At 34.8% G+C, this 26901-nt stretch overlaps 1 protein-coding gene across 2 annotated transcripts; it reads right to left on the bottom strand.

Moving 5' to 3' along the window:
* Positions 1–3955: 3955 nt before the first annotated feature.
* LOC136042370 (microtubule-associated serine/threonine-protein kinase 2-like) lies at positions 3956–26638 on the bottom strand. 2 transcript variants are annotated; one of them, XM_065727340.1, is made up of 8 exons: positions 26335–26637; positions 23555–23783; positions 22312–22550; positions 18031–18245; positions 13777–14012; positions 12906–13026; positions 7531–7581; positions 3956–5444 (listed from the first exon to the last, which is right to left on the bottom strand). In XM_065727340.1, the coding sequence occupies exons 1-8, from the start codon at positions 26582–26584 to the stop codon at positions 4194–4196; spliced, it is 2592 nt and encodes an 863-aa protein (XP_065583412.1). In that variant the 5' UTR covers positions 26585–26637; the 3' UTR covers positions 3956–4193. The 2 variants fall into 2 exon arrangements, with proteins under 2 accessions (XP_065583412.1, XP_065583413.1); XM_065727341.1 differs by lacking the exon at positions 7531–7581 and having other exon boundaries at positions 26335–26638.
* Positions 26639–26901: the final 263 nt, after the last annotated feature.

The raw sequence follows: 26901 nt of genomic DNA, 5'->3' as shown, positions 1-26901 counted from the left end.
CTCATCAGGCAACTAAGACATTAGTTCTCGTTTTCGGTTAATCAAACCCATGTTACTGAAACTAAGAAGTCAAATTATTAAATAATTTAAGCCGTCAGGAAGTACATGCCATGGAAGGGAAGACATAATGAAGTATTTTTACAGTTTCACTACGCTTCTAAAAAAAAGGTGTTAGAACCATCTAATTCTTATATCGTGAAACCACTTCGAAATCTAACATTACTTAGTTAGTTTAAACATTGGTTTCAAAGATTAGTTTGTTCATTAATTGTCTATACGTTTTACTTTTAAAAACTTGCGCAAAAAACGTCTACTATTATTAAACAAAATAACCAATCATATGGTAAAAATAGATGAAAAAAAGTCAAATTTCAAATAATTCAATAAGTAGAACTTAAATTAAATCAAAGGCGGCTATATAAGACTTTAATAAAATTATATTGATAAGAAAGAGGTGAGAACTATATTGTTTTATCACTCCTTCTTTATAAAAGGATTAAAAGTATAAACTTATGAATATTAGCAAAATGTCTTTCATAAGCAGTTGGCCAACAATATTAAAGCTGACCTTGGGTATTTCTGCCTTCTTTGAGAAGAAACGCGGGAGTTCAGACAAGGGAATATTAGAAAAGCAATGCTTTAGCAGTTTAACATCCAAAATAGGGTTTATTGATTATATTAGTCTAGGTTATCAACGTAAATAATTATCTATCATTAAAACTACATGATCTAACAGAACACAACTTAGCAGGCTTTGAGCTGCAAAAAGCAATGTCGTAAATCGAGAAATCAAAAGGAGTGGACTGACAAATATGCAAGTTATAGAAATCAATGCTAAAATGTAATCAAAAATGTAAATTCTTAACAAGTAATAGAAAAGGTAACAGCATTCAAACTAATAGTGAGACAGGGCTGAAAAAAAGCATAGGCTAATGCAAGCAAACATTTCACAGGAAGTATGGAGAAAAGAGCTAGTACTTAATCTTGGTTTTAAAACAAATTTTACGGAATCTAAATCTGTATTTACACATCTAACGTAGGACAAGGCCCTTAATTTTCTCTAGGGACGGGTCTTCCCATGGAAATCTTTTAAAGGAAATATACATCCAAAAACAAGGTACTTTAATATATTTTTTTGTAGCTTTGCTGTAGAACAATTCGGTAACGTTATATTCACAGGAGATAATGTTAGCACAAAAAAGGGTTTCCTGTATTTCCCCCAATATATTTAGGTTTAAGTAATGATACTAATGGAAGCACAAGACATTAATGGAAACAAATAGAAGATAATTAGGTAGCGACTTTGGTGAAAATATATTATTATGTGGCTATGTACTTCCACATGGTCCATTTCGATAGGAAAGGTCATTATTTTTAGCTTTTAAAACTGAGGAAGTTCGAGCAGAAATAGGGTTAAACCCGTCTTAGGGTCACTAATTATTCAAAGGGCAATAAGCTCATGGTGTCCCGGGCAACTGCCTGGGTTACTAGTATCTTGAATCACTGTGACTATAAAGTTGTGTTTTTTTTTTGCATTTTTATTTCGAGTGTTCAGAATGGAATTGAACCTCCTTTTTATTTATTTTCAAATCTAAGTACCGAGGATATTCGGATCGGAAGACCTGAAAAAAAAACTAACGGTGAGTTGTTTTGGCTGTACTCCACACTAAAACAAAGGAATTGACGAGTGATCATATTTTTACATTATACAATGTTATTAATTAATATAATTTCAAATCATTCCTCACAGCTTTGCTGCAAAACAATTCATAAGACATTAAATTCACAGAAGATAACATTGACAGAAAAATAATTTCTTTCGTATGAAAAACTACAAATGATAAAGATCCTAGTGAACATTTTTAGATTTTCTTTTTTTTTAATTTCCTAATGAAATTTTTTCTATCTCACAGCGTACGAATTGGTATTTAATAAATTTTCAAGTTTTACATGAAAACTTTCATACCTTTAAAATCTTACGTCAAATTTGTCGTGAAATAGAAATTTGCAATTTGACTAATTCTAGGGCTGGGGGGGGGGGTAGATAAAAGTCTTGTTTTTTAAGTCAAGTTTCTTGAAACATTCCAGAGTTGCTCAGGCCAAGAACAGAGGAGAATTTGAAACTCACCAGCCCTCTCCTATGAGAGGGGAATATAATTGCACATTTCTGCAGCACCAAACGTACACTTTTGCTATTAACTTAAAAAAGTCAAAAAATATGTTTTGCATTAAGTAATTTAAGAAGTAAAAAACAAGTTAAGTCAAAACAGCCATCTTTTGGTTTTCAGGAGACTGACAATAAAGATGAAGTCTTAGGCTAAAATCAACATCTCTACATAAAAATATTAGAAAATTGCTGCATTTAAATACCATTACATCCATGCCAGCTAACGATACTCATTTGAGCTCAGTCTAAACCGTCCAGTTATGAGAGAAATGATCAAGTCTGTACAACAAATAGCGGAAGAGGTTCAAAAACATTATTCGTTCCTGATTTTGAATTTAATATACCGAATATCCGGTCAAAATTCTCAAACTTGTTCTTTTCACTTATCTGTTTGTGCATGAATAAAACTATTGAGAACATTTTAGTTATGTTTCGTCAGTTGAACGAAAAAAAGTGTTCGGTGACAAAATTTGGTTTTTGTCATTTTCGGTAGTCATCCTGATTTTGAGAGATTTTACTTTATTTAATTGTTATGTGCATGCATCTCTAAAACTTTTTTAAAAGAAACCTGTTAATTTGTGTATATTAATACACCAAATGTTTGAAACCAATGAACAAGGAGAGGAGGGGGCAAGAAAACTTTCACCCAATCATAAAAAAATAAAAGTCATGCTTTTTTTTCTATTTCAATCGCGGGTAAAAATCCAAAGCATTAAAAATAGGTAGAACTTAATAAGAAATTATCAAGTCTCACGCATCATTCACCATCTATTAAATTTAGTGTTTTTTTTTTTTACATCTAAATGCAAAAACAAAAATACTGCAAAATCAACATGTGAACAAACAGTATACTATTGTAGTAAAATCGAATAGGACGCTGTAAAAAATTCTAAGTAAAATGAGAGATCATCCACCGTTGAAATGAAAACAAAAATAAACATAAATACATACACTGAATATTTTTGTAGTAACACATTCATAGAATAAAAACAACCACAAATTTGAGGGAATAAAACCGTAAACCTCTGAAGAGACGAGGAGGGCCAAAAAATCGCTCGACTGTTAATGTGTAGATTTTGTCCCTCCCCCTTCAACGAAACTTTCTTTGTGTGCCAATATGAATATACGTAATATATATGTAAAATTAACTGTAAGTTGTAATTCTATAGGAATACCAAGGATTTCGCAAACATTTTTCGAAAAACAATACAAGAGGAAAAGAGAAAAAACAAGTAGCTCCAAATTATCACTTGAATATACGCTTATTGTAAAGCGAGGTTTCAGGAGCAAATTAACGCAAATGCATGCTGGACATAATATAAGATCTAAGAATAAAGATCTAATCCTCTAAGGAGCAGGAAAACTTTGACAGCTTTCTGATATTCGTACATTAAGACCTATGCATCACAAAATCTAACGGCTATTCTAGTGGCCATAGCTACACTCAGGGAGGTACCCCAGCTTCTAAATTTAGATTTTTAATATCTAATGTATTAATTAATTGAAATCATAAAATAGAGTGGCCTAAAATCTACTTTTTGTGTAAATCCTATTTTTGGACACCTATTGTCAGAAATCGAACACGGAAGAAAATTATTTTTTTTAATTTAAAGAAACCGTGACCTTTGCGTTGCTTATGACAAATTTTTCTAGATTTTAAATAGCCGATTTAAGAGAGATAAAATGATGTAAAATACTTGCCATTGTTAAACTATCAATTGCGCACACACACAATGGACAGCCTAAGACTTTTGTTTTTTTTTACTGAATATTCACAAAGTAGTGATATTTATCTGAATGACTTGTATTGGCAGCTATTAGACAGTATTCTGCTAAACATGTCAACCGAAACAGAAGAAGAAAAGACAGCTAAACTGAAACCGTATCAACCTCAACTTTAACACTGTCAAATCTCTACAAGTACACTCTTGAACTGAGGTTGTTTTGATGACACGCTGAAAATGCACACATTAAACACAGTAACGCATGAACAACTTGAACACAGGTGTCAGTTTTTATAAAGTCTTCAATTTGCTTGCGCTTTTTCTACTCCCAAGTTTGGTGATTTTTTACGTCTCATTCGTCGTACAGTGGCTACATCACCAGCATTGACCATGGCTGTGGAGTCAATACTACTGCCAAGGTTTATTTCCTGACTAGATGAACTATCTAAATTATCACTTGTGGACGGAATATCTGTCTTTGCTGGTGATGAAACAGACTCTGATGGTATTTCGAAAAGGTTATCATTAGCCTCATGTACAGTGTTCCTAGGCTTAAATGTCTGCTTTCTTTCACATTTATGGGGCTTATCGATTGGCTTAAATGTTCGGTTGCCAATAGATCCGAGCCTAGTCTTAGCACGTGATATTTTTTCTGACTCCTCACCAGAAGACTCAGATCTAAAAATAGATGACAACTCTTTCTTTTCTTCTGTGTCGGAGTCTGACTGCACTATAAATCCACCTCTTGTTTTACCAGGTGATAGAGGGGGTTTATCTGAGACAAGAGGACTTTCTGATATTTGACCTCCCATAACAGCAAAATTAGGGGCAGAGGAACTGGATCCTAACCCTTTCTTATCCTCTTTCTTTTCATCGCAGCTTTGGGATCGAAGCTCTTTAACAGGGTGATTAAATATTGTAACCCTAGGAGGAGTTATCACAGTTGCGTGAGGCATGGATGAACAGAGAGGAGAGATGCCTGGTTTCTCAGCAGACCGTGGATGCAGTCTATCTGGAGACAGGGCTCGACGCAAGAGTGGAGATCCTGGCTCAGCGGATTTTGGCCTCGAGAATATTTTTTTACCAAGAGGCAGCGAAAGCTGACCACTTGGAGAATATACTTGAGTTGAATTTGAACTTCCTGCGTGATGGACAAGAGGCACTGCCAAGGGGCTTGGAGACCTTGTTGGAGAACCAGGTGCAACAATTTGGGGAGAAGGGGAGGGCGTTCTTGCCAATGGAGATAATGGAATATTTCCAGCCGACTTTCTTCTTGGGTTACTCAACGATTTTGCCACAGTATGCAGTTTATGCTTTAAACCATGAAGAGAGGACGGTCGAGGAAACTGACTTCCACATAGACTAGCTGGGCTATTAGGAGCGGTTGAGCACGGTGAAGTGGAGGGTGATGACTGTGGTGACTCTGTTGGGCTTCGACGTTGTTGCATCTGAAGATTTTTTATGTCAATATCTGTACCACTGAAAGATTTAGAGAGACCGGCGTGATAACTTTGGCTGGTATGAAGAACAGGGGAACCACCAGAATTTTGTATCTAAAAAAAAGTAATCGATAATAAAATAATTAGCATCAAACTTGGCCTACATGTTTTAAGAAGTTTAGGAAGAATTGAAGCCAATCAAATTTTGAAAAGAAAAGAACTGAAACATTTAATATTCAATTACAAGAATAAATTTACTATTACAAGAAACAAAAAGTAAAAATAAAGATAGTATATTTTTATGCTAATTTAAGAGGTACTTATGGCTAAATTAGGAACCATGTCATAGTTCGATCTCTCTCTCTCTCTCTCTCTCTCTCTCTCTCTCTCTCTCTCTCTCACTCTCTCTCTCTCTCTCTCTCTCTCTCTCTCTCTCTCACTCTCTCTCTCTCTGCCTGCCTGTCTGCCTGCCTGCCTGCATGCCTTCCTGCCTGCCTGCCTGTCTGTCTTTCTGTCTGTCTGTCTGCACATCTGTCTTTCTGTCTCTGTGTTTCCAATATGGAAATATTAACAAAACAACTTACAAAAAATAAATTTATAACAGCTTGGCCTAAAAAGAGGTGTCACCGTCAAAAAGTTTCTTATTTTCTTGGGGGGGGGGGGGGAAATAGATTTTACTTACTCACTATCATTTTTACAATATAAGAAACATTTATATGACTAGTCATCTAGCAAGCGTGCTTTGAACAGCGTGGAATGGTTTCTGAAACTAGAATGGGACTTTATAGTAAGCCATTGCATTTTGCCAGAAACCATCAGAGCTTAACTAAGCGTACCCTTTGTTTGCTGCGAGTTGCTATCATAGGATCCTCAAAACTACCCTTCATTATCATTTCCTAATACACTACGAGAGACCCATATATTACAGCTCATAAGTTCTATAGTTCTTTCTTATAGTTGTATAGTATCATTTATTGTAGTTATTTGGTAAGTAAACAGTTTCACTCTCGGATGGCTATTAAACTAAAGTTGAATGGCATTTCCTTTTTTTTCCCTCTTTTTCGGCAATGATAAGTTTTGGTCTGTCCCTTTCTCGCTTTTGTCCGTGTCAATTTATGGAAACGTAGAGGAGGTGGGGGGGGGGGGGTCAAAAATGTAGTTTTAATATTCCAGCGGGGAGCGATGGCATTTTTTCTTTATTTCTTCGATAAAACATAAAAAAAAATCTTTTTTCAATGAAAATGGCAAAAGTTATTTTTCAAAATTGAACGGAGGGGGGGGGGGGGCAAAAATAAATTTTGGAGAGGCACATATCAACTCCCACACACACATACACTTGTAGTACAGTACCAATAAAGGGAAAATATGCTGTAAATTCATTTGAATTTATAGTTAAGCTTTATTAGACATTCTAGTTCAACCAAGTCCAAGTTCAACCATTCATTGTTCCACGTACATACATATATACTATGGTACTGGGTATGGAAAGGCAAGCTTAAGAAATTTAGCCTAGAAAAAGGATAAAATAAAATACACTGAAATAAAAGCTGCAACTAGCCCCAATCTACACAACACTACAAAGGATATTATGATATTTTGTCATCATTAATTATTTCTTGGGGATAAACAAACAAGAGATCTATATCATATTTCAACAATAGCCACATAGATTGAATATTTTACAAAAGAAAAACCTAAAATGCGTTCCCAAAACTTGTTAAACGCATTATTTACCTATGTTATTGACTTCTTTATTGTAGCAGAGAGAATATTTATTTGTCAAATATATTATATAGATGGGAGAGGGAATAACTGCCCCCTTTACTCTTTTTTATTTGTCTTCATTGGCATGGGTATATTTTTTCGTTGAAGAAGACGGGGGATAATTCTATTGGTATAAATTTTGGTAATGTTAAGTGTAATTCTCCAGAGGTAATATTCAAGCGTAAAACTTAAGCTCTTTTGCTTATACAACGTGTATCATTTACTAATATTATCAACCAAGAAGAAACGGTTATAGAGAAAGGTGCTCAGTACCCCCCTAAAAAGACTATGCCAAAAAAGTCGGTCCACCTTACATGTTTTAAATGATTTCTTCAACTATGCCCAAAATACAGAGAAGATTAACAGACTTACAGATGAAATAAAAATATAATAGAGATAAAAAGGCAAAATAAAGATAATAAGCAGAGTTATTTACCTTATGAAAAGCCATGCTCTCTGAAAGGAGTACAGGCGCCGAAAAAGGACCCTGTCAAAAATGAAATCAGTCAAGCCAACTTAAAGAGCAAAGCACATATATATTAAAAAAGCAAAGAAAAAGGCAGAAAGGATTAAATAAAAATTTGAAAAAAGGTACTGTCCAAATAAAAAACAAATATATTATAGTTAAAAGCGAAGGACTTGGACTGTAGTAATTATGAAATCCACACTACCTTTCCATCATTCATGAAGAAAATAACACAAGTCAGTGTCAAGTTGAAAAAGTCCTCAATTCTACGAGTTACTTTTGTCCTTTATAATGGATAATTTATTTATAAAATAGTAAGAGTTAATATGAAATAAAAATTAACATACAATCATTAATAAATTATTTAAATATGGTCATGCTTAAAACCCAAGAGCGTATATCCTGTGGTGGCGGAGTGGGTTTGATCTCAGCTTGGTAATGTGGGACCAAGAGTCCGAACCCGGCCGTATTAACATACCCCAGGGCCAACGCAAGGACCTTAGTGATCAAGAAGCGTTGTTATTCCAATACAATACAAGAGCGTATCTGGCACTTTTTTCAAGAGCCACAATACTCCAAAGACTTAGGTTCCCCTAGCTTAAAGACGATTCAACCCATTTTGGAATACTATGTACTGACTAATACCAAATCGTTCAGCTACATTCAGTTACAAGGTTTGCTCTTCCGTATCCCCCCACAAAAAAAAAATATTGAACCCACATAGACTTTCAAAGCCTTGTTGCCGCTTTAGAGTAAAATAAAATAAAAAGAAGTCAAACGTTTTACAGTAGGCTACCATGAAAGACTAACTTTTATGGATCAACAGTCCTTAAAATACTACAGACTTAAGAGTACACTATTTTAAATCGATCTCTTAGAGATCTTATCTTTGTTGGGAATATTTAGATTGAAACATAAATTTATATAGATTGAAACCAATATCACTAAAGCGTCATATCATCCTGATAAATCTTAATGGGGCGATTAATCGGAAGTGATAATCGTTCTTTTTCAAAAGATCAGATTTGTATCAGGAATTGAGCAAATTTTCTCGATCCTTGGAAGCAATGTCACTGTGGACATAACATTTTCTTTATATAAAAAAAAAAAAAAAAAAAAGAAAAAAAAAAAAAAAAAAAAAGCACAGCTCTCTTTTTCTCTTTACATGCAACAGAACTGGATTTTTTATAAGATGTTTCTTTTCTTTATTTGCATAGTAAAGAAAGCTCTGTTTCCTCAGTGTATGAAAAAAGAAGAAGTTTGTTCATTTTTTGCTGTAATATTTTGGTTCCTGAGTTGGTTCTTTTTGATGTACCTGATCACGCTTTGAACTTACTTCGACAAAAATCTGTAGCAACGACCATAGACACATAGGATTTTTATCTCAGAGGTGACACAGCTTCGAAGAATAAATGAATTATGTAAAATACGTAATATATTAGGGGGGGGGGGGGGCATCGAAAACGCTTCAATATTCCAGAAGCCAATTTCTTGAGCGTCCTCTCATCCATTCGGATGTTCCTGATTAACAATGCATATGCCAAACTTAATTTTTTTTACTATATATTAATAAGCCAGCTATAAAACAGAGTAAGTGATTATTGCATAAACTCTGCCATTTGTATATAAAAAGAGTTATGTGATGATAATGCTTCAGAATCTTTATTTGCTTGCGCCATTTTATCAACGTGGTAATGTTCAGTTTGAGTTTGAATTTATTTTTGTCGTTGGTCAAACCACTTGATATATGACAGTAACAAATGAAATTATTCTATCAACCTAATATTCTTCATTTCCTTCTTTCATCTTGGTCTAATCTATTCTTCTAAGACAAACAATGGAAAGCCTTTGGGAACAGATTTCCCAGAAATTTTCGTGTTTACACTTAACTAATGTGCTTCACTTGTTTTATATTTTGTATTTTTTGAATTTGCACTATCCGCGTATAAAAAGACATGGACGCGAGCTTGGCTACAGCCTAAGTAATATGGGGGTGGAAAATTCTTTTAATTTATTTTCTAATGAGTAGACAATAGAATGTTTTATAATAATAACATGCTAAACAAATTCCTGGATTTGAAAAACATTTAGACTTTACCCAAGGAATCCTGAAAGCATAAAAAAATAGATTGAAGTAAATGGCTCCTCTTTGTAGTCTCAGGCTTGTAGTAGCAGTCGTATTTTTAGAGTTCCTTGCTTGAGAGAACATATCAGAATACAAATTTTCAATTCAGTTAAAAAGTGAAAAAACTCCATCTAAGGTAAAAGTGTTAAAATATGCTTTGAAAAAGGGAGGAGGAGGGGTGTTGGGACTGGCCTTCCAGAGCACCCAGGGTTTGTCCAACTGCTGCAGATGTATCACACGGCATATATACCCAAAGGTAAAAGTAGCCAGGGATCGGCCATGACTAGTACAAAAAACGATTCCAGAATCCCTAGCTCTGAGACTAGTAAATATAATTTAGTGAAGCATTCTACAAATGATTCATCTTTGGGGGGGGGGGGGGGAGTTACCCAGCCCTTTTAGTACCTTAACTTATGCACGGAACGAATTAATTTATGCTTCGATTCAATCACAGTTATTAAATGTAAAAAAAAAACAAAAAAAAACAAAACAAATAAGCATAGTCAAGAGGCACGGCGTAATCCAGCAAAACGTTTCGTTTGAGTGCTAACCACGTTTGCCTACTACCCCACGCTACTGAAGCCATCATAAACACCCCAAAATCTTGAACTAATGTGCTACATGACAAAAATCGTTTCAGTGATTCATTCGTTCCTTTTTTTTTTACCAGTGCGATAAATCGTACTTAGTACTTCAATATGTTGAAAAAGTAGCGTACATTAGTTGCGGAGTTAGCCGTAATCTCCATAGTAACAGCTGCAGAGTTAGCCCAGTAGCTAAAAGCTTAAATAAATATTGAATAAGAAGTAAATAAATTTGAAAAAATTAATCATGGTGGATTGTTAGGTAGATGCTTTTTTTTCTATGGTCTATCTGCAAGGGTCTTCTATTGTCCTAGGGCGGCGAAGAAGGTCCCTTGATGTTCTTGAAAAAAAAATTAGATACGCTGATAAAACATTTAACGTGGAAATTAAAAAAAAAGGAAAAAGACTGAGAAACACTGATTTCAATACTAAAAAATTCATTAAAGCTATGCATCTACCTTTTAATTACTTATGAACTTAGTTTTTTTATGCAGTATAAATTGAACGTAGCTTTACAGTGACCATCCAGTCTAAACAAAAAATGAGTCTTGACAAGAAGGGTTTTATTAGCATTACCACTAACGAATGAACTTCAACTTCCTGACACCTGATTAAGCATTGACTTTTTTTGTTATTAGTTTTAAAACTAGGAATTTTAAACAGCAAATTATGTATCTACATAAGTTTCTATTAAGAACTTGATCAGGTGACGTATCTAACTAAAGTCTTCTAGTTGTTTTGGATTGGATAACATAAAAAAGGCAAGTATTCGTGGATTCAGGAATAGTATCGGAAATGAGACATCGAGGTGAAATGGGGATTAGAGTCGCAATCAGGGTAAAATTTTAGCATCAATCCTCCTCCTGAAAAAACTAATCGTCTGAGGTTTCTGAATGCAATTTTACTGCCTGTTTGAGCCTTGCAATATAAGATCTTTGATAAAAACAATATTTTTAAAAGACCTTATTATACTTGAAAAATAGTGGGACAACTGTCTCCCTCGCCCTGGAGAAAAAAAAAATATGCCTTCGACTGTAAAACTGGGTAAAATTTAAAGCAGATTTGACACATATTTGAAAAAAAACCTATGACACTCTTATCAAAAATTTACTATAAATAATTTCAAAGGCTAAAATTCACAAGCTCACACCACTGAGATTCCCTTATGCTTCTTCAACGGCTTGTTTATTTTGATAAATACAAAACTTTCTTAATTGCAAATCGGGAACATACCGTTTGCTTATTATACAAAATAACCAGGGATGTCTTGAAACAAAATTAATTTTGGGCAATAGCAAGTCTTTCATAAAACCAGGAGCATTTTATTTGCTAAAAAAACACAGGCAGCACGTTTTAGATTAGCTTGTCTTGCTTTACAAAGCAGAATCCCAGTTGAAGAGTCCACACAAGGTGTTTACAACAATAAAGAAAACGGAGAATGAAGAACTGCGACCAGAAACCCACTCCATATTCTAAAGCTCAATCATCTTACTAGTTTTTTTTTTGTTTTTTTTTTTTTGGGGGGGGGGGCTTTTACCCTAGTGCATAAAGAATATTTACCCCCCCCCCCTCATCCCTCCTTGATGATTGACAATCGATATGACAGTGCCACACAAAAAAGTCCTAATTTACGAGTTAAGATTTGCACAGAAAGTGTCTTGGCCAGTGGCAGGAGGTATTTGGATCATAGCTTAAACGCCCTATTGCTTTTAAGACCGCTGATTTTTTTTATCTACCGCCAATATTGTCATTTTTATTGTGTTAGATTGTGAGAGATTTTATAAAATAAGAACTTTCTCTTTCTGTCTCTCTTATAAAAGAGAAATTTAAAAATGAGCTACTTTTTTTAATATATTGGAGCATATCATTTGGAACCTCGGGGGAAATTTTGAATCCAGTTATTACAACTAAACAGACAAAAAGAAAAAAAAATTAAATGCTTGCCTCAAACTTGCTAACAGCCACAAAGTGAAAGTGAAGAGCGAAGGTATATCTGACTGAAGTAAGAAGAAAAATAAAAAAACGAAGGAAATAGCAAGTAAAATTTGAGAAAAAGGAAAGAAAATTATAGAAAGAAAAGCGAAGATGACAAATAATAAGCATAGACGATATTTTCGTCGTTTCTATGCTGGGATTCCTCTCGACTGAGCTATAGAACTCCACCAATGCAAGATTCAATGAAGTACTTCAAATTGAAATATCCCTCCCTGAAGACTACCTGAAATTCCTTCTCTTTTCCTCGAGCTCAGAGAGTCAATAAACTTACAAATAGCTCCAAGAAAAAAAGAAGACAATCCTGGAAAACGCTTGGAAGCAGTATCTTGCCAAACTTATCATAACTTCCAATACAGGAATTTGATGTCTTTTTATCATTCTGAAATGCTTGTTATTTTTTACATGCATTTTTGAAATACTTTAATTAGAAAAATTGTCTTTAAAAGCTGCCTACTTTGTCTTTAAGTATTTTCCTTTCTAGATTTGCACTGTATGGAATTTAATCAGGGATGCTATCTGGCCACCCAGTATTTATATGGGGCTTTAGGTGGAGAAAGCTTAATTTTCTAGTAAAAGTCACCTTCATGTAAATCTGTTATTCAAGCGGGTTGACATAAGTGATAAAAAGCAGAAAGAACTACCTGTTGGATTTCAGCGCTTGCTCGCTTTGTACTCAATTTCCTAAAGAGCGAGGTTTTCCGACGCCTGTCTGGTCCATCACTCCGTTGCACTTTTCGGATATGATTCCCAGTCAATACTCTCCTAGAATAGAGAATTTCCCACATTTATAATATACTACAAAAACGGAATAACGTCAATACCGAAAGTTAAACCACATGGCAATAGAACCTCTAAAGCACTTTACACTCCCAAAAGATAAACATAGACAAACATTTTTTTTTTGTATTAAACAAGAGCTTCAATCCTAATTTCAAAATAAGTGATAATAAATTTCATTCCCCCCCCCCCCAACACAAAATAATGAAATCTGGCTTGAAGCACTTCTTATAATTTTGACCCTTCCCCTCCCCTCAGATTGAATCAGTGTAAACCTATGTATAAATTTTTTTGGGATTTTAAGTGAAAAACAAGAAAGGATACCCAGAGGAGAAGATAAATAGGTCAGCTGTCCACCCCGCTCCACTCCCATGATCAAAAATGCACATGCTTTGAAAAAACCACGCTGTGTTTTAACGAAGGGGATTAATTTCTGACAAAGGAGCATTATTATTCAATTTTTGGTCCCTCACCCTCCCTAAAAATATGTAGGAATTCTTTACAATTTAAATCAGTAAACAATAAAACAAATCATAAGCAAAAACAAGTATTGACCTATTACAATTCAGAATAAATTTGAAATCTAGAAATTAACCAGAACCAACATATTTGTTTTGGCGGCTAAATCCATCTTGTAGCCGACTAGTTTAACAAATAAATCTGATATTGCATAGGAAATTTTTTTTATTAAAATAAAGAAAAGGAAAAAAAAGAAACAACCAAAAAGAGGCTTACGCTTGCTGCGAACGTTTTGCCATTTTTGACTTAGAAACCTCTCTTTTTCGACCTCCAGCACGAATAGATGTCTGTTCCAGGGGAGTTGCTCTAATTGTCACATGATCAGTACCAGCCAGTAAGAGTTTCATAACTTGAGTATGGAGAAGACCCTGGATAGACTCGCCATTTACGTGAGTAACTAGGTCACCCTGACGAAGGCCTGCTTCAAAGGCGGGACTTCTTTCGTCAACATTCTAGAAGAAACAGTAATAATTAGTTTTTCGTCAATATTTTAGAAGAAAGAACATTAAATGGTAAAAATGCTTAGATCAGAGACGGGCAGTAGTCAGTTAGAAGTAGTTATTCATTACTGACTGCCAGGCTTTCTAAAATGGGATTTGAAATCTAGTAATCGACTATAATAGATAAATAATAATTAACCTTACAAACCTGATTACACTTTTTAGAATAACCCCCTCCCCCTTCCAAAATAAACCCCTTGATCGACTGATTCTAGGGGAAAACAAGAAAAAACATCGTTAAAAATTTCGACTTATAATATACTAAACAAAAGGCCCTGCTTTGACAGCTCTTTGATGGATCTCACTTCGCTCACGCAAGATCGTAAGTAGCTCAAGACTTATACACTCGCGAATGAGTCCCGTCAAATGCCACAATAGATCGCAACATTTTGATTACTTATATTAGCGCGTCATAAAACACCACTCCACAACACACTGTTCTTTTATTAAACCGTATAATTTCGAAGTAGAAGCCCAAAGTAAAAGATAAACAGTTGGCTTTCGTTTATAAAAAGGTTCTATTCGTCAAATTCTTCAAAAATTTTGTTAGAACTTTAGGGCTATAACTGGACAAAGATTTAGATAGCTAGGCCACGTTCTAGAGATGAAGGAAGACAGAATGCCAAAGATCATCCTTTTCAGCAGACCATCCAAGGCCAAACGAAAAGTAGGTCCTCGAATGGAGTGGGAGGATGTCGCGAAGAGGGACTTCAAAGAAATTGTAACTTCTTGCTAAGAGGGAGGCTTTGAATAGACTGGGATGGAAGAGGAGCGTGCGTGGCTGTGTTGGACTCAGGCGGATTGGTGCTGCAGTGAGTTGTAAGTGGTAGTACAAGAAGTAATAAAGACTATTATATTGGTATTAAGTATAGGTTTAAAAATATAAATAGAGATTAACTTTAAACACAGACAGATACAGAAGGAAAATTATCATAAAGAATTAAACTACCCCACCCTAAACTAAGCAAACAAAAAGAATTGATATTGAATAAGTTACTTCACAAATCATAGTTTTATTTCACCAAAATCAATATTCTCGCAATTTGAAATGGTTTTTAGCATTACGTAGGATTTCTTAGCATCATTAAATAATCAATCCCAAAAAATAGGAGTAGGCATGAAAATTAGCAAATAGAAATACATGATTAATCGAAAAAAATGACATTAAAAAAAAATTAAATAAATAAAAACACCAAGTTTTCTGCAGAATGCAAAAAAAAACTTTTCAATTCTTAAGCAATCTGGTTATAAAGATACGTTTGCTTTTTACAAAAAACTTCCTCCGTTTTCAGTTTTATAAGTAGCTGATAAATTAACTTTTGTCATCAAAACAGTTTTTTTTAAACTCTTAGAGCTCTAAAAAATTTCTACAGCAAAGAAAGTACCCGTCAAAAACAGAAAACTCGATTTCTAGATTTGTCACTCCCCTGCCCATCAAACCTAGTCTAATGCCCACCACGTCCATTGCTGTATTCTTTACCTTTTATTATCTATATTATTTATAAAAACAAAAAATATAACAAAAATTATCCTATTGAAGAACTCTGAAGTCATATTAAAAAACAATACTATAACACAATGCTAATTATAAAAAATAATTCTGAAAATAAATAGGCAAAAAATATATAACCAAATACAGCACAATTTAGCGAAATAAAGGGACACCTTAAATCGAATTATTTTATTATCTTTAAAAATAAAATGAGCAAACACTAATATATTTTGGAAACATTCAATTAATTTCAGAAACAAAATTACCAATGGCGGTAATAATATGATAAATAGGTACATTTCGATTATTACACATTTAATCATTTTATTGTACTTGATCGTTATATATCTGTTATTAAACAATAATTACCTTTATTTATGCTAATTATCATCATCAAAAACTTACTCCGTTATTATTCACACCCAATTCCTTTGAATTGCCGTGTTATTATTTGTTGCTCAAAATATAAATGCTTGTACTCATTTTATTTTTAAGAAAAATCCTGTAACTAGGGATAACACATAGGGGCAATAAGGGATGTAACGAAGGACACCTGGGGACAAAAAACAAAATTCAAGTGACCAAATCCACTCAGTGTTTTGTCAAGAAAATTACCTATTTTTTCAAGTTTGATGGTATCCTTACTTAACAATGGGTAGTAAAATACTATTTCAAAACCAATTGAACAATATCTCCAGTTAGTAAAACACTGAGCAGCAGTAAGCCACGTGAGGCTGATTCTCTTCCAAACACAGCCCGTCTGTCTAATTTATTTTGATTTTGATAAAAATCTGATTTTTACGCTGATTTTAAATATATAAGTTTCATTGAGTTTAGTCCTACTCATCAAAAGTTATGAGCCAGAGAGAATTCGCCTTATTTTCAAAAAAAAGGGGAAGCAACCCCTGAAAGTCATAGAATCTTAATGAAAAAACACTATCAGATTCAGCATATTCGAAAACCATATTGTAGAAGTTTCAAGCTTCCATCTGCAAAAATGTGGAATTTTAAATTTTTTTTGCCAGAAGAAAGATCACGGATGCATGTTTATTTGTTTTTTTTTTGTATGTTTCCCCAAGGGATGATCGTGTCGACTCAGTGGTCCTAGAATTTTGTGAGAGGGCTCCTTCGAACGGAAATTAGAAGTTCTAGCGACCTTGTTAAGCGACCTAAAAAACTGGACCCCTCCTACACTCATCTTTTTCCCGAAGTTACCAGATCAAAATTTTGAGATAACCATTTTATTCAGCACAGTCGAAATATCTAACAACTATGTCTTTGAGGACGACTTAATCCCCCACAGTCCCCGGAGGAAGGGCTGCAATTTATAAACTTATGCGCATTGTTTAAATATATTATTGGTTATTGGTAAGTATACAGACGTTTTCAGGGAGATTTCTCCTGGAAGGTCAGGGGGATTTGGCTACGTGGGAGAATCTTTTCACAGAGGAATTTTTCATGGGGGAAGAGTATTTCCATGAAAGGGGTATTGGATTTCCCAGCCTTATTTTAAAACACGAAGAAATTAAATAGACTAAAAATAAATAAATAAAGTTTTTTTTTACTGAAAGTAAGGAGTAAGAAGAAATTAAAACGAACAGAAATTATTACAGGGGTCCGTCTCCTCATCAATACCTCGCCCTTTACGCTAAAGTATTTTTAGTAATTTCAAAGGAGCTAATTACTCTAAATAGACGGCCTTTGTGATTCAGGGGTCATTATTAAAGAGTTTGAATAGAATCCAAATTTTAGCGTAAAGAGCGAGGTATTGACGAGAAGACGAACCCCCTCATATTACGTATATGAGGAAGTTCTACCCATCGTCAATACTTTGCTCTTTACGCTAAAGTTCGAACTTTTTAAATAGTGGCCGGTATAAGTAATAATTTACTTGGGTTGTTTACTGGCCAATCTTAGCATTTAATTTTATCTTAAGCAGCCTCAAAACTATGACTCTTGTGTGATAATAAACCAAAGATATTGTATGTCTTCGGCTTGTGGTTGTTATTAAATAAAAAAAATAAAGTTTTTTCTCAACTGAAAGTAAGGAATAACATTAAAACTTAAAACGATCATAAATTATTACGTCTATCTTTTAAAGACCTTTTCTTTCATTCATTTCAGTCATTTGAGAATCGCTCAACTTGTGGCTCTCATTTTCATAAAAACAGTTTCGACCTCTTTGGCTTGTTTTTTTTCCATTACTGGTTTCTATTGTCTCCAATTTATGATATGATCTTATGAAGTATGAAGTACCAAGGACATAAAAAAAATTCTAAATTTCCACTTGACCAATCATACAATCAGATTTTAATTTATTTGACACTTTAAGGTAAAAAATAGAATCGTGCTTTACAAGCGCTGAATGTTACAACGTACAGAATATTGGACCATCCACTTTTTAAAATTGTTTGTTCAAAGATATACAATCTCACCTATTTGCAACTTAAAAGCCTATTTTGACAAAGTACTGCTTACCAGAACTAAATGGTGCAATGTATAGAAGTCGGTGTCACCAAAATATACTCTAACAGCTCTTAGAGTAAATCCAAACCCTTTGGCTCCTCGACGAAGAATCAATGGTGGACGAAGACTTGTAATAATTGGTGAAAGGTCTCTACATGGAGATGTGTCACGAGAGCTGGCTGTGCTGGAACCACCCGGGGACTGGACGTTTTGAACCGAAATATCATCTGAAAAATAATCGAGACAAAAGTCACTTAAAAACCCCTTTATTAAAAACTAGTAAAGCCATCTTAAAACTTTATACTGTCTAAACTGCAAATTCCTTAAGTGTTCTACGCAGGAAAAAACAACAGAGTTCTACTTTCTGATTTTTTTTTCCAAAGGCAAGTATTTACGGTTTGCTTAATTAAAAAAGAAAATAATACTCATAATAATGCAACTTCTCGTTACGAGTTACAGTAGACTTAATATTAAACAGAATAACTAAATATCAAAAATAGGAGGGAAAATCAAACAAGAAATTAGGAAAGACTGAGACCAAAGGAATATATTATTTATATATATTATATTATTACATATATTGTATTATTTACATATATTATTTGAATTTAATCAATTTGTAATACCCAACATCAAACTAACCAGCTGTCATAAAACTAAGTAAAAAACAACAACAAAAGCCAAAGAAACGGTACCTAGTACCAGTGAAATTCAGGGTAGAAAGAAGCAAATATTCTAGTTGTGTACGCATTAAGATTTCCTAACGTAAACAGAACAAAAGATATGAAGGATATATCTGTATATAACATGAAACAATAAAACAAAACATGTAGAACGAAGCAAAGAATTGAAAAAAATAAAACAGCGAAAAGCTAACTACCTACTAACTTAGGTCCCATCCGTCCTCGTGGGACGTTTTGGGACCACTCCTTTGGAAATTTTACGGACCAATGCTCGATATGCATGATATTTTGCCAATTAAAGTTCTCAATTCACCTCTAACAAGGTCTTTCCCGGGACTGACGCCCTCCAACAGTCCCTACGAGCGAGATCTTGAGTAGTCGAATAGGATCCATATTTTGACGTGCCTAAACCAGCGTAGTTGCTGTCTATTAACTTTATTTAGGATCGTGTCTATTGACTTTAGTCTTCAACAGACTTCTTCATTTGTGATACGATCATTGCATTTAGTCTTCGCTATCCGGCGTAGACATGTCCTTCCGAATGCAAGAACTGTGCGCTCGTTTAAGACTTTTATTTTCTATGTTTCGCACCCATACAGAGCAATGGGTTTGATCCGGCTGTTAAATGAGTGAGTTTTTAGATGGTTCGAGAGGTGGTTGAATTTTCATATATTAGTGGGTCTTCTGAAACTAGAGCTGAAAAGGACTGGGTGGCATTTAATGTCAGCAGTGTGGCATTTATCGGCCGTTAATAGATTTCCAAGATAAAGAAATCGGTCAATTGTTTCCACTTACTACCCATCAATTATTAAAGAGGGGGGTTGTTCTGTCCTGGCCCTGGCAAGATGTAAATGTGATTTTGGTATAGTTTGCATTAATCTGCATCCCATATGACTTCGTTGCTTGAGAGATGCTGTCTGCCTGTCCTTGGACTTCTTGGGAGCCGTAGATAGCTGGTCGATATTATCAGCGTACGCTAGGTTGTCAAGTAGGATCTATTTTCGCCTCATACCAAGCGGGTATCAGGGAGAGGGTGGCAACCAAGAAAAGGTTGGACAGATATGTGGATAGGGTGCATCCCTGGAGGACTCCGAAAATTATCGAGAATTCATCAGAAAGGCCATATGTAGTCATAATTTGGCTTTTGAACTCGTTGTACGTATCCTCAACGAGTTTGAAGATTTTGTCTGGAATACCGTAGTGTTGTAGAATATGCCAAAGACCTTTCCTCCATATGAGGTCACAGGTCTGTCGGAAATCAATGAATAGTTGATAGAACTTTCTTTCAAAATCGATGTAGCGTTCCATCAGTTGACGCACAGTAAAGATTTGGTCAATAGTAGATCGTCCTGGTCGAAAGCCAGCTTGATACTTGTTGACTACATGAGCGGTGATTGCTTGTATTTTAAGGAGGAGGATCTCAGTCAAGAATTTGGTCTGGTGGCTTGTCAGATTGATAGATTGGTAGCTTTCACATCCTTTCTTTGAGTCATTTTTGTGAATTGGTACTATTGCAGTCTTACACCACTGTCGTGGGACATATCCAGTGGCCCAAATGGCTGTCATGATACTATGGTATGTCAACAACATCTTCTGAGACGACACTTACTAGTTCCGCAGAGACACCGTCTGGTCTTGGAGCTTTACCACACTTCAGGGACTCTATGGCGGCTTTGGTGTCGGATCTTATTGGAGGTTGCAGGGTGTCACGCTTTGTGATTGGGAAGTAGTTTAGGACGTTTGGTTTCGTCATCACTTGTGGGTTTAATTTCTTCTCAAAATATTCTTTCCATCGGGTGAGAATAATTTTCGCATCATTGTTATCGTTCCCCTGTTTGTCCAAGACCACGGACGTTTTAGGATCTCTCCTAGTGGATAGTTCTCTAACTGTTTCGAAGAAGTCCTTAATGTTGTCTATCTTGAACTGAGTTTCGCTTTACACTTCTCGGCGATTCAGTTTTGGAGCGCCTTTCAGACTTCTTGTTCAACTTTCCTTTTGAGATGTTTGTAGTGTCTCGGCTACTTTAGTCAGGTTTGTTGCTGTATACGTGTTTCTGGTCACATAGTCGTATTATGTCTTCAGTGATCCAAGGTTTTTGATCTTCAGTCTTTCAACGAAGTATGTCATTTGCAGTCTCTATCATTATGGAGATAGCATGTCCGGCTAAGCGGTCAATCTCTTCAGAAGTTGGGAGGGGTGTGGATACACTCATGATGTCCCGTAGTTTTGTAGGGAAGCTAATGGTATAAGGGTCTTTTTTCAGTTACGAATCTGCGAATCTCTGTCGTCTTGGCAATTTAGACATCAGCAGCGTGTGATCCGAGTCAAAGTCTCCTCCAGGTAGTGAAACAGTGTCTGTTACAGAAGACTTCCATCATCTGGATATTAGAATATAGTCAATTATATTTTCAGTCATTACATCGGGTGATATCCATGTAACCTTTCGTCGGTGTCTGTGTTTGAGAGCAGTGTCGGTGATATGTAGTTCAATCTTGAACAACTCAAAGGTAACAAAATTTATAATTAGACTACAACAAAAATAAAACAAAAATTCAAAGATACAATTAGCTTATTTCTCTCAAACTCGTACCGTGATTTAATAAGTCAAATCTTCAAATTTTTTTACAAAAAAAAATGAACCTTTAACGACGAAATTCATCTTTGTTAAGTAAGTACTATCTTTAGTTTTTTTTTCTAGTTATTAATTTTTATTATATAGATTGCCTACAGAGGTTGCCTTGTTACTTTTACCGGCAAAACATCTACACATTTTTTTCTTCTCTGAATTTCATTGGCCTTAAGTCCTATTTCTTTGTTCTTTCTTATCCTTTTCCCTCTCCTTTTAATCATACTCACTTTGACACAGTAATGGAGTACTGAATAAGCCATAAAGTTACAATTGATCTGTAAAACACTGACTTTTAATCATTCTAAATATGTACCATGTTCAAACGGAATGGAAGAAATAAACGTGTCTATGCCATAAAAAAAGCTGTTTTTTTAAACAAATAGTGTCAATGGGGTGAGCAAAGCATGGCAAATTTAAATTTTATCAGCTATATGTATTTTTTATGACTACCGGCTTAAATTCCATGGCTAGAAAATGGTCAACATTTAGGAGCTTCTATCCTTAAGGCTGATGTTTCTATCTGATGGTACTCCTACGCCTAATACATAAACACTTAAAAAAAAAAAAAAAAAAAAAAAAAAAAAAAAAAAAAAAAAAAAAAAAAAACAGCATAGTTAGGGTATCATGAGTGGAAGTTCTTACCCAGAGAATTTCAGAGGATTGAATTTGTTTTTTTTTAAGACTTGAAGAATGAGAAAATCAGGGTCTGAGCTAACAGAATAACTGCTCTTGGTTGATAGAACCCCAAGATCTTTCCCCCAAGAAACAACACTAAAAAAAGAAAAGACTACAAGTTATAATTAGCTATTGGCATGAAACTCCAGGATCAACGTTACTTCATAATATGTTTTTTTTTGTTATTTTTTTTAAACTTTGAATAGTGAGATGAATAGGAGGCTGAAATTACACCTCTTAGTAGATCGGACCCAGTAGCCCTCTCCCAGAAGAACACCACTGAAAATACTGGAATCTAGAATTACCTGCAGGTATCATGAGTGAAAGTCCACTACCCGATGGACTTCGGAGCATGGATTTTGTTTTCTTAAGACTTGAAGACTGAGGCGAGTAAGTAGCGGAACTGGTAGACTTGCTTCTCTGAAGAGAACAACTGTCGAGGGTGCTTAAAGGTGAACTCTCAGTGCTGTCATTTACCTCAACAGATGCTGTGGATGCTACTTCTTCTACTGGAGACAGTTCACGATTCTCACTTAGGGATATGCTGCAACAGAAGCATTTTTTTACGCTTTGAACATTAGCTTATCTTGCTTAGCTGAGCAAGTTCTCAAGTTAAATGAGAATGTTTCAAAGAAAAGGAGAATCATACAAAACATATAAGAAATCACAGGGCAATCCTGGGAAATATTTGAAAAACGATAAAAACGTTATCTTTTCTTCCCAAACACGACATGTCACATGGGCATCTGTAATACAAAAAAAAAAAAAAAAAAAAAATGCAAATGCCATTTCAAAAAATCAATAAACAGGGCAAAGCTATTTCTACTCAATTATTACTATGGCTTTCGATAATATTTAACAAGGGCAGCGTCAGGACAAACAACGGGACGAAAATACATAAAATACATTCGAGCCCTGCATTAACACTGAGCCTAGAGCCGTCCTGGCCGAGTGGTTGGCACGATAGACTTGAAATCCTTTGTCCATGAGGACGGGGGTTCGAGTCCTGGTGTCACTTTTTATTTGGTTTGGAACGGCGGTCAGTGCCGACAGTGTGAACTCAGCCAGATTCGACCCTGCTCTAAATTGGTACCAGGAGAAATCTAGGGAAGGTAAACAGGAAGGATGTGTGAAAGCACAGGATGGCTGGCCCCCAACCCCTCATTGCACTTCCTCGCTGAAGGGAAATGCAACAGAGAACAGCACCACCGGTAGGGATTGTAAATTCCAGTGCCGTATTTTTTACCCTTTTTAACCTGCAGCAACAGGATATACATTTTTCTGGATATTTTTTTCTAGGCATACTAGCTTCCAATATCATGTTGTGCTGTTATTGTTTCTTGTGCTGTTATTGAGTAAAAAAGGAAAATTAATATGTAGTTAATTTGTTTGACATCAGTATATATTTTTTCTCTTTTACTTGAAAAAAAAGTGTCTACCCCTTCCTTTTATTTGAGTCTATAGAGCCAGTGTGGTTTTTTGTTTAACTATTTATGCCACACATAGTTTTTTCGAAATTCTGGCGCAATTTCATGCGAACTGACGAACCTTAATTCTGCATCAGCTGGTGGTATATTTAATTTTGGAACACTTCCAAGATCCCTTTGTAAAGTTCGTCTTCTTCGCACAATTTGTGGTGAACTTGCTACCTGAGTTTCTGGCTCTACAGCAGGCTCTTGCGCAGCCGTCTTTGGCTCTTCTTGCTCATCTGTTTCACAGCTCTTCCTCGAAGTGCTAGGAGAAGGTTCTGATACAATTGACTGATCTGAATCGGTACCTAAATTGAAAAACGCAAAATGATACATTAAAATCTTGTATTAATAGAATCTTGCATTTGTGAATAATAATCATAGATAAGAGAAATTTCCCGCGAATGAAAACGATGACACAGCCTTCTAATCTTAATATGCCTAGCATAGTCAAAGAAATGGTAAAAAAAAACAACAAATTAATGCTCCCTTTCTTGCTAAAATAATTTTAACTTTTTGCTTAGAATTTTTCCTTTTCGGTTAAGCAAGGTTCATACTTTGGACTCTGTCTTGGATTGAGCACAAAATTCATTCGCCAATTTTAGGGCCGGTTTTAAAACTGAGTTAAGCACCGTTGACCTTTTAAGAAATTACGAGAAAGATGGCGGTTACAATCCATACTGGTTAACGTGCTCTAGATTATAGCTTCGAGTATATTATTGTCGAACCTTCAGCTTTGGACTCAATCCAAGGCAGAGTTCAGTGTCTTAACGCCACCTGTTCTCCTTGAGCTTCTCCGTTTTAGTTAAATGCTTTGCAATTAATCGAACCATCCAGTTCATATCCATGTTAACTTTTTTTTAGAATGTTGCACAAGAAACGTCAAAAACGCCAAGTATACTGCTAGTTCCTCAAGGAGTTTCTGTTTTACACATCTGCTGATCCTCCACTTGAACAAACCTTGAATGATAAGATTCTAGACAAATGTGAAGGGCAGAGCAAAGCTGTTTTGTAATTGCTCTTCCCTAAGTCTTTCTCCTTCAAGTCATCAAAGCCAGTTACAAGCCTGAGTGTTTGTCTTTTGTTTGACAAACAGTGCTACAAGAAGAAAAAGCTCTTAAGGAGGAGGCAAGTGGAAGTATTGGAAAAAGACAGTCACGCTACATCATTTTCTTTTAGAGATAGCGGTTGGTTTTTTTTTAGTACTACAGCATGGGCTGCTAGCTTAATTTTAGCGATTAAATCTTGTTTTCAGCAAGTCTAATATTTCGTTGCACTTACCATCACAGATTCATCACATAATTTTATAAAATTATAACTAATATGTACTAGAAAATCAGTGAAACTGGTTTAGTTTACTTTCATTACTTCTTTCTAATCATCTTGACAATTATGTTGATTCTATTTTTTGTCTAAGTGTTGCCAAATAAAAAACACAGTTCAAAATACATATCACTTTCAATGAAAGGCAAATGACACACCATTTAGGGCTTTTAGAGAGAAGGGGGGGGGAGGAGTTGAACTGCTTTTATTTCTGAACCATGGTTACTCCAGTGATATTTTTGGATAAAGCGCAAATGACGCTATAACCTTTAATGGGCAGTAGCCCTGTTGGCATTTGTGGTAATTTATGTTCTTTTCAAGTTTGATTTGATCAAAACTAAAATCCTTACTATCTAAACTAAAACCTTAACTATTTAGTTTAATATTCGTCACAAAAGATCGGAAACTAGTGAACTGTTTGGTAAGAAACGACCTCTTTGCCATTTTGCATTTCCAAGCATAATTACTAATTTAACACTAGCAGATGTCACCCAATAAGCAGATGATTAGCAACACTCGGAACATAAACTCAGGGTAACTTGAAAGAATGTCAAAAATATGTAGCCTTTTCTTTTCTTATGGCAGGTAAGATTTTCCTAAGAAGTTCATGCTGTGAATTAAAGAACACTGAAAAGAAAATTAACCAGGGTGTATGATAAAGTAAATTGAGGGTTAAAGAATGTAGTTATGGCACCAATAAAAGTATAGTAATATAGCACCAATTTTCGAACATCCATAGGGTATGTGAAAATTGGCTAAATAATTAGTTTGAAATATCTGTGGATTCACCTATGATACTACTACTTCGTCACAATAAGAGGAAAAGGAAGCCAAATCCATGGCAACAACAAGATATTCATATGGAGTTATTTAAGACCATCTGGAAAAAAACTTTCTATTAAGAGAAACATCTAATTTTTTTTTGAAAAGAGTGCTTTTAAGGATAACTATAAGATATAGTTATAAAGACTATCAATATTTTTATATCGTAAAAAAAAATCCCTTCTAGAAATGATAATCACGATTCGAATTTGAATACTGGGTATCAGTTTTTTTTTTTTACATATTCAATATCGTGTTTGAATTGTTTTTATTTTAAGGGATGAATCTTCAAAAATGACACCCATAACGAACTCCAAAATATTAAAGAAAATTGTATCCTTTTCTGATAATCTTTTTTTATTTATTCTTAAATTCAAGGCGCAAGGTTTAATTAAATACATGATTTACCCCTAGTCTATTATCAAGGGTTTACCGCTAATCTTTTATAGTTTACTGATAACCGTTCTTACAAGTATAGCCCCACTCCCGTCCCAAAAAAGAGTATATAATTTGAACACATCAATGAACACCTGCTTTGGAGGTGGAATCGCAATAATTGTTTCATTGCTAGTTTTATCAAAGAAACACAGAACTAAACTCTTTTTGGCTGACTAATGACTTTCTGACCTTAACTAATTTTCTATGAGTTATATTGAATCAATTGGACCCAGGAATGGAAATTGAAGGAAAAAATCTAGAATAGGAAATCCTTACTAGACTTCGCAGTATCATCGAGCCTGAATACTTGTGATTTTCTATATCTTGGAGAGTAGGCAGAGAAGGACCCAAATTGTGGTGTGCTGTCATCAGCTTCGTCCGTCTCTTCACTGCCCACTAATTCGTGACAGTAGCGATCCAAACGGGCTAAAATTATTAAGATTTGAAAAAAAAAGAAGAAAAAAGGTAGACACAATAAATAAATAGCAGTACTTTCAGATGTATTACTCACAAAAATTAGAGCCATATCAAGGATATGGAAGGGAAAATTACCACTCTTCAAAAAAAAGAAAGAAAAAGAAAAAAGAAATCTTGAACATACAGAAATAAGAAAGTTTTAATAGTTTGACAATTCAAAATCGAAACACAATAAGAGCAAAATCAAGCTTTGAGCTGTGGCTGTGTAAAATTATAATTTAGGCGAAAAATGGCAACACACTATATACATTGAATCAGAATAAATCTGGATCTAATATTATCTCGTGAGTCAACAATCGTAAAAACAAGTGATAGTCACATGATTTTCATCAAAAAGTGAAGAAAGTGTGAATTTTATGGTTTGAT

This window comes from Artemia franciscana, unplaced genomic scaffold (assembly GCF_032884065.1).
Source record: "Artemia franciscana unplaced genomic scaffold, ASM3288406v1 Scaffold_1188, whole genome shotgun sequence".
NCBI classification, from domain to species: Eukaryota; Metazoa; Arthropoda; class Branchiopoda; order Anostraca; family Artemiidae; genus Artemia; species Artemia franciscana.
This window is presented reverse-complemented; position numbering and strand designations above follow the sequence as displayed.

What these genes read in the sequence shown, in the direction of transcription:
- LOC136042370 (XM_065727340.1), bottom strand. Translation starts at nt 26,584, where the DNA reads ATGGCTCTAATTTTTGTGAGTAATACATCTGAAAGTACTGCTATTTAT. An exon ending in GCAAAACGTTCGCAGCAAGC is followed by an intron (nt 13,027 to 13,776) that starts GTAAGCCTCTTT and finishes TCTCTATTCTAG; the next exon opens with GAGAGTATTGACTGGGAATC. An exon ending in CAAGCGCTGAAATCCAACAG is followed by an intron (nt 7,582 to 12,905) that starts GTAGTTCTTTCT and finishes CATTTTTGACAG; the next exon opens with GGTCCTTTTTCGGCGCCTGT.